Source organism: Octopus bimaculoides, chromosome 1, assembly GCF_046866305.1.
Source record: "Octopus bimaculoides isolate indiv1 chromosome 1, ASM4686630v1, whole genome shotgun sequence".
NCBI lineage: Eukaryota > Metazoa > Mollusca > Cephalopoda > Octopoda > Octopodidae > Octopus > Octopus bimaculoides.
Genome location: NC_142928.1, coordinates 182205836 through 182214618, shown reverse-complemented (window position 1 = coordinate 182214618; position 8783 = coordinate 182205836). Strand labels below are relative to the sequence as shown.

The 8783-nt window shown below is 35.4% G+C and overlaps 2 protein-coding genes across 6 annotated transcripts in view; one reads left to right on the top strand and one right to left on the bottom strand.

Annotated features, from left to right (window-relative positions):
* Nucleotides 1–2231, bottom strand: part of LOC106873027 (FK506-binding protein 15) — a 92848-nt gene extending 90617 nt beyond the window's left edge. For both annotated transcript variants that reach the window (XM_014920230.3, XM_014920232.3), the window contains exon 1: nucleotides 1945–2231. In XM_014920230.3, coding sequence (XP_014775716.1) covers nucleotides 1945–1997 — 53 coding nt within the window. In that variant the 5' untranslated portion in view covers nucleotides 1998–2231. The remainder of the gene's footprint in view (nucleotides 1–1944) is intronic.
* Nucleotides 2140–7256, top strand: LOC128249410 (histone-lysine N-methyltransferase SETMAR-like). Of its 4 annotated transcripts, none has more exons than XR_016244405.1 (2): nucleotides 2140–2275; nucleotides 6791–6924. XR_016244405.1 is itself a non-coding variant. In XM_089363356.1 (2 exons), the coding sequence occupies exons 1-2, from the start codon at nucleotides 6415–6417 to the stop codon at nucleotides 7118–7120; spliced, it is 342 nt and encodes a 113-aa protein (XP_089219482.1). In that variant the 5' UTR covers nucleotides 6289–6414; the 3' UTR covers nucleotides 7121–7256. The 4 variants fall into 4 exon arrangements, 1 of the variants encoding a protein (XP_089219482.1); XR_008265520.2 differs by having other exon boundaries at nucleotides 2155–2286; nucleotides 6791–6925; XR_016244406.1 differs by lacking the exon at nucleotides 2140–2275 and adding an exon at nucleotides 5682–5821 and having other exon boundaries at nucleotides 6791–6910.
* The last annotated feature ends 1527 nt before the right edge of the window (nucleotides 7257–8783 follow it).

Genomic DNA, 8783 nt, shown 5'->3' with positions numbered 1-8783 from the left:
TGGAGAGACCCCCTGACCTCTGAACTATGCACCCTCCAGAGTAGTAACAATCATGACATTAGGTAGGGAAAGGTGCAGAAACCGAGTTTGGCTTGTTTTACCAACCTCTCTCCTCTTCTGAAGATTATTCCTAAAAAAGAGGTCAGCTTTGGTAGCACATATTCTAAAATTGGAACCCTGTCATAAAATGGTTAGTAGAAGACTTCATCATCAATAATGACAGGAATTTTATTAATTATGGGATGGGTTCACTTTGAAAAAAACTATTTGGTATTTAGTAATCAAAATGTGATATACCAGCTTTTAGTACCAGCTGAATCCACTTGAAATACCCACAGTCCGAAATGTTAAAATAGTATATTTACAGAGTTTGATAAATAAGTTAAATGAAATTTGATATAATCGCATATACATTTTCACTTGGTGCCATATATTTCTTACACCTAGTTGAGTTGGATTGTCAAGCTAATACAAAAGACACTAGATATTAAAATTCTTTCATAGAAGCAATAACGAAAAAAATCAAAACTGATCCGGCAATAAAAGCAGGAATTATAAAGAATTTAGTGACAAACCTATGACGACGACGTTCAAAATAATGGTCATACGGTTCTTGTTTAAGGTGCAGTGTATCCGTTCTATTTTTAAAACGATTGGATGTGATCTGTAGATTTACCTGTTATTTCTAGTGAGCCGAACGACAACTTAGAGGTTCCTTCTTTGATTAGAGAAACATTCTTACTTCTACCCCACCTAGAGAAATTTGAGAGGAGGGGGCCCTCTGCACGGTTGTTCAATATGCTAGAAATAGAAGGCAACTTCTTGTCTTAAAAGGAAGAACACACTACAGAACGTAGTCCTAGATATATATTACATCTGAGACATAGATCATGGGAATAAACAACAATCTAGTTAACTGTTTAGTCTGTCACGAGTGTGGAAGCGAATTTCAGAAAATCCAAAACGTTAAAAAAGTTGTTTATCATTCCACGAGAATCAAAGATAAGTGACGATTTGTTATAAAAGCCAACAATTTTATAAACATTAAAAGTTACTTGGATAACTTGGATTAATTTTCAGACGCAATTAGTTTTAAATATGCCGAACTATAACCGGAGATCCAGAGAATATGATATTTCAGAAGCAAATTACTAAAGTGAAAACTATAAAACTTATATTAAAACTATTATTTAACTAATTAAAAAAAAATCTAACTGGAGATCTAATTTATTTTATATACACAACACAATAAAATGCTAAATATGATGACGAAAACATTAAGATAGTTGAAACAGAAATTATCACGCCCACTTGGTAGCCCAAAACGATAGATGACTGAAATTTTGTTTTCCTAAAATTACAAGAACATTAGTGTGTGTATATGTATATATATATATTACAATGCCGGTATAGTTAACCACATAGTCAATTGTTAATGAGATCGATGGCGTGAAGGAGTCCAATGTACAATTATGAATGTAAGAATGAATATTATACTCATGTACAAAGAAAAAGGAAGCTGATATATTCGATCTAATCCGGGTCTAAACAATAACGACAATTTTAGAAATAAATAACTTTGCCTAAAGATACCGAAGCAATTCTGATAAATTTAAATACTTTTAATCACTCCGATCCCAAACTTGGCAATAGAAAAATAAACATAGAACGGTGCTATGTGTATTTAGCGATGTATTAAAAACCGAAACAGTGGGTTTATATCTTCATATTTTAGTATTTATTATATATCGGTGAAATTATACATAAGGCCAACAGATTTAGGAGAGGGTATATTCCCGATGTTTATTATGTTTTTGGCATTATTTATTGCCTGAACTTATTTAAACAAAGTTAACACGATCTACCCAGATCCACTATAAATATTTATAGTGGATCTGGGTAGATCGTGTTAAGGGCGGCAAACAAAACTATGAAATACATTACCCTGCCGAAGGGGACAAAAAATCTTGCTCGTCGTCATCTTGGTCGAAGAACATTCGTAAATATTTTGTAAAAGTATTCCCAGCAGGAAAAAGTAATGAAACCCACCAGCTCTTGGCTGACGTTTGATGGGGTTTTGAGAGAAAAGTGTTAAACCTATTCCGGTTCCTCCTCTTCCGTTAATTTTATGAAGAAGGGCAGATAAATACTTCCCAGTACACAAGTTTATGTTATCAACAACTTTTGTGCTTCCTATTTTCGTTATAAAAGCTCCCACACGCATTTTATTTAAATGAAAACAATCAAGTAGCAGTAAGGCGAATATAAATAGTTTGTGCGTTTTAAGTATGAGCAATAATATCATAATATCATTTTCAGATATCATTCATGTTATATTTTTTAATTTGTTATTCACGTGCATTTTCCTGTATCATTCATTATATCATATTTTATTTCTATATTTTTAATTGTTATATGTCCCCACATGTGTTGTAGTGTCCCCTCTGTGTAATGCCTTCATGGCAAATTAATATGAAATATGAAATAAGTGTGATTTCAAATTCAGGAAGTTAGATAATTTGTTAATTCACTTGTGAAAGAGTTTAATTATTATTATTTCCCTGGCAGATTCGAATTTCGTTACTTAGGCAGGAGATAAAAATACATTTTAATTTCATTGTTAAATTAAGGTAGGCAAATTCGGTTTAGCATATTGGCATAGCTACACAAGTGTGCCACCAAATTGTTTTCCTCATAACTTTCTGGGTACTTTTTGGTTATTTCGTTAAAAATTTGCCATTAAAAAATTGGGTCTCCCTTCTCTAAAAAATCGAGTTAATGTGGCGACAAGAGATTGGATTAAGATCCTTTTGATTCAATACTTCAATACATTGTTGACATTTGGCCTCCTCAAGAGGAATGGTATGATCTGTTATAAAAATATTATCAGATTCAGTAAGATGTTTAATTTTCTAAGTTTTCATGTTTATTAATTTTTTCCGTTTTGTATGATTTGTTATAAAAATGTTATCAGATTCAAAACGATGTTTCATCTTTTCACTTTTTGTTTATTAATTTTTTCATTTGTTTGTTTGTTTTATTGAGGGTTAAACAATTTTTTTTAGTTGATATTTCTCGTAAAACGTGGGGGGAGGGGGTGATAACCCAATTTATTAATGGGGGATCTAAACCTTTTAATCCAATCTCTTGTCGCTTCATAAACTCAATTTTTTTAGTGGGAGATAACCCAATTTTTTAATGGCAATTTTTTAATGAGGGTGAGATAACCAGAAAGTACTCAAATTCCGATATAATCGTAATCTACACCATTTGAAAGGTATTTGTAGAGAATTTCATCTTAAAGAAAATCACCTTTCAGAAAGTTACGAGGAAACCAAGTCGATGGATGGGACATTTATGTAGGTATGCTATATTAATGATGTTCTATATAAACAATTACTAATAGAGACTAAGACCACAAATTTGGCGGTCTAAGACTAAAACCTCAGCGGGATTCGAACCTAGAATGCAATGGGACTTAACTAAATACTGTAAGTTTCTCCACAATTATGCCAGTCCAAGTATTAATGTTTTCGTTGAGCCCCCAATCAAGGCCACAACAAACCCAATCAGTCGGTAGTGGGTGGGGTATACCACTCAGCTCTAGAATCCTGCAGAGCATATCCCTGTTCACCGAGACAAATGCCTTGCGAAGGTCGACAAGCTTCAAGCAGTCTCTGTGTTTGATGAGTACTGGGAGAGCCATGATCCTGACAGCAATTGATTGACTTTTTTGGCGTGATCCCTGACAACCTGTGGCTGCCACAAACCCCACCTGTCAGGTGATTTACTGCCGTACGAACCTCATCTACGGACCATTGAGTAGTAGGTTGGTCACTAATACTGGAGGCATCATGGTTTTCAGAACAGTACTAGGTGGGTCTACTTTATTCAGCTCCACCTCAAAATGATGCCCAATGAGCAACCACCTTGGACTTTTCTGCCAGGAGCGTTCCATTCGAGTCTAAGACTCCAGAATACTGAGCAGGAGGCTTTTCCCTATCTAAGCAAAGTGATTCCTCTATGGGCAGTACGTGAGTAAGAAATGTCAAGTCGACACTCTACCTGCTCGCAGATTCCTCAAACCTGCTTTTCTTTGTCAGACTTCAGTGCTGTGACTGCCTCACACCTCAACACCACAAAGCAAACTATCTCATTCACACTTTGTGGTTGCATTTCACCTATGTGAGGGCTTTCCCGGACATGAAACGTTTCTGGCCCATTTTTAGAAACCAATACATCCCTAGGAGTCAACAGCAAGGTGTCCCTGTAACTTTCCCACATTCCTGCAGGTCCAGTCAGGACTGGGCTCATGTAGCATATTTCTATGGTCCCAGTTCAAATCCTGCAGGGGTCACTTTTGACTTTCATCCTTTCGGGGTTGATGAATCAAATACTAATAACTGGATCAATTCTTGGCGATAGGACAGGGCAGTTTCGCATCTCACTTCGCTGATTCGTTCTTTTACATTTCTGTTTTTTACACTTTTCAACTTGTGATAATCACATAGCTTCTACGGTCGTTCACCTTTCAACATTTAGCAGTCAAATTTCCCTTAATTCATTAAGATTAAAAAATATCAAGTCATTCAGACCTCTCTTTTCTTCACTCTCATGTTTTCCTAGTGCTCATGTTTATTTCCTGAGGTAAACCCTGAGATAAGACAACACTTGATAGGCCTTCAGAATAGTTATACTAAGCTGAAATTTCTCTGGTTTTTTTTTTTTTCTTGTATCACATATTTCGAAACTAATTAAAGACAATATGAATAAATAAGCATTACATCTGACAGAGAAATCTGAATGCTAAAGGGTTAAATGGAGACAAACTAACAAATCACAGAAACCCTTTCAGGCAACTAAAGTAACATGTAAATTTCAATGTAAACATATAAGCTGTAAACTTCATGATTCAAACTGTTACATTGGGCACACAAATTTAATACATCCTTATCAGTTGACCATATACTTACAGGGAGAAGGAGCATGGCTTAGTGGTTAGGGGTATTCAGCTCACGATCATAAAGTTATGAGTTTGATTTCCGGCAGTGCATTTTGATGAATTAAGTACCAGTGAAACACTGGGGTTGATGTAATTGACTAGTTCCCTCCCACCAAATTTCAGGCCTTGTGCTTTTAGTAGAAAGGATTATTCTTATTATTAGCAAAAATGGTAAGACCAAAGGTAACAATCACAACAATAAGATCCATATTATTGGGAATATGCATCAAATCATCAATAATACCTCAATTATGTTGGATGATCTGTTCTGAACATTCTGGAACTTTGTGTATTGCTTCTTTGTGATATGTGCATTTCTATCCTTTGTGATTAGGGGTGAAAAACCCACCTGACTTGGGCCATAAGCAATTTCATGCAGTGCTTGTGCCAGCATACATTTATATCTCTTGAGCCTTCATTTTCAAGTCAGTTAATTTTCAATCCCTTATTCATTTATCGTCGAGGCACAATGGTCCAGTGGTTAGGGCAGCAGACTCGCGGTCATAGGATCGTGGTTTTGATTCCCAGACCGGGCGTTGTGAGTGTTTATTGAGCAAAAACACTTAAAGCTCCACGAGGCTCTGGCAGGGGATGGTGGCGAACCCTGCTGTACTCTTTCACCACAACTTTCTCTCACTCTTACTTCCTGTTTCTGTTGTGCCTGTAATTCAAAGGGTCGGCCTTGTCACACTGTGTCACGCTGAATCTCCCCGAGAACTACGTTAAGGGTACACGTGTCTGTGGAGTGCTCAGCCACTTGCACGTTAATTTCACGAGCAGGCTGTTCCGTTGATCAGAACAACTGGAACCCTCGACGTCGTAAGTGCCAACAACAATTCATTTATCAATTTTTTGGAGAGCACTTTTGTATAAAAGTACTTGTGTATGTATGAATGTATTTTTTCTTATTTTATTTTTTGTGTTGCTAAGCTGGCAAAATCATTTGTACATTGGACAAAATACTTAACAAATTTTGTTCTGACTCTTTATGTTCTGAGCTCAAATCCTGCTGAGATCAACTTTGCTTTTCATCCTTATGGTGCCAACTAAATATAGTAAGAATAAAACACTAGGGATGATGTAATGACTTACCCCTCCCCTAAAATTGCAGGGCTTGTGCCAAAATTTGATACTATTTTTTGAATTTCTGACCTATGGAGAAGAAGCTGGTTTCTAGCTTCAAAGCAAAAACTTTTGCATTGGGATTTAGACACATCAATAGGGTAATATATACAGGTAGTTCTCTAGGCTTGCAGATACTTGTTTATGCAACAATTTCCTTGTATTACGAGATCTTGTTGTTTTCTCAGGCAATATATAAATATTGCCTCCATAAATTCAAATTCTCAGCTTCAAGAGCATCCTATCTGTCTGTCCTGGCCTATGTAAAATGGTGAAAATGGTTCCTTCAGATGTGTTTTATGGTAAACTTCCTTTAACTCCCATCCAAAGTTACAGTATATTTCTTGGCTACTTAGAGTGTAAAGTACAATATTGATAACCAATACTATATATATATATATATTTATATATATATATATATATATATATATATATATATATATATACATACATGTGTGTGTGTGTGTGTATATGTGTATATATATATATATATGTGTATATGTATATATATATGTATATGTATATGTGTATTTGTATATATTAGGTTGTCAAGAAAGTTCTTGAGGAACTTCTCATTTTGGTTTTAAATGATGTATTTTCAAATTAATTTTCGTTAAATTACTTTGACTTTATATATCATTTTAAAGTCTGTTTTTCTTATTCCAGTTCAAGCTAGGCCGAAAAGCTGCTGAAACAGCTCGCGATATCAATGATGTGTTTGGCCCAGGAACCACTAATGAATGTACAGCACAATGGTGGTTCAAGAAATTTCGTAGCAGTGATGAGAGTCTTGAAGATGATAAGTGTATTGGTCGGCCATCAGATGTTGACAACGATCAACTAAGAGCCTTAGTCGAAGCCAATTTACGTATAACTGTTCGAGAGCTTGCTTCTGAATTAGATGTAACGTATACGACAATTTCCAACCTCTTGAAAGCGATTGGAAAAACAAAAATACTTGAGAAATGGGTTCTGCACAAATTGAACAACAACTAAAAAGAAAACTCCATTTTGAAGTGTTGTCTTCCCTTCTTTTACGCAACAAGAATGTCCTGTTTCTCGACCGGATTGTGACCTGCGATGAAAAGTGGATTCTTTAGGACAACCAGTGATGCTCAACTCAGTGGTTAGATGCCGATGAAGCTCCTTGGCACTGCCTGAAGCCAAAGTTGCACCAAAAGAAGGTCATGGTGATTGTTTGGTGGTCTGTGGTCAGTCTCAAACATCACAGCTGTTTGGATCCAGGTGAAACCATTATGGTGTAGAAGTACTGTCAGCAAATGGATGAAATGCATAAGAAACTCCGACAACAACAGCCAGCATTGGTCAATAGAAAAGGACCAAGTCTTCTCCTCAATAACACTCGGCTGCACGTCATACAACTGACCCTGCAGAAGTTGAACGAATTGGGTTACAAAACTCTGCCTCATCTGCCACACTTACCAGACATCTTGCCTACTGACTACCACTTTTCAAGCATCTCGACAACTTCCTGCGTGAGAAATGCTTCAAAACCAAGATGATGCCAAACACGCCTTCAACGACTTCATTGCCACCGGAACGCAGGATTTTTACACTACTGGCATAAATGAACTTGTTTTGTGTTGGCAAAAGTGTGTTGATTCTGATCGTGTTTATTTCGATTAATAAAGTTTTTTTGAGCTGAGATATGTGCATCTGAATTTAAAGGTTAAAAACCACAAGAACTTTCTTGATAACCTAATGTATGTGTATGTGTGTATGTATGTATGTGTATATGTATATATGTGTATATGTGTTTATGTATATATATGTGTATATGTATATATATGTATATGTGTGCATCCAGCTGTAGAAACTCTGCCAAATCAGATTGGAGCATGGTGTAGCCATCTGGTTCACCAGTCCTCAGTCAAATCATCCAACCCATGCTAACATGGAAAGCGGACGTTAAACGATGATGATGATGGTGATGATGCATCATATGTGTATATATATGTATATGTCGCTAGTCACTAAACCTTTTTCTATTTTCTCTCCCTGTTTATTTCTGTGTTCCTTTCTGTCGAAGAGCGTAGGCTTGAAACATAAAAAACTTTCTCACTTCCTGAACGTTAAATTAATACATCCGTTTGTTGTTTACACACCCGTGTTCATCTTTTGTTTTGATTTTTTTTTGTAAATTTCAACTATATATATGTATATGTGTATATGTATATATATTTATGTATATATAGGTATATCTGTATATATTTGTATATGTTTATATATGTATATATATGTATATGTGTATATATATATAATGGAGAAACAACATTTGGGAATCTCTACTAGAAATATACCAATCCCACTCAAGAATATATATATATATATATATATATATATATATATATATATATATATAATTTATATAAGGGCATTAACTATATAGTAATGCCTCACGCTTAGAGGGACTAAATAAGTCAAAAACTACCAAAAAATAAGCACATTTTTCCGAAAGCGAGGGAAATGCAACTTTCAAAAAATTAACCTCCTAAAAACATTTAACTTAACGGCAAACCACTGGTTTCACAATTAATACAGCAAAACTGTGAAGTAAGCTGCATCTTTTGTTCATCAGTGCACGTATGGTCGAGGCACATAAAAAATAAACAAAAATCAACATACCCCGATGTACCCA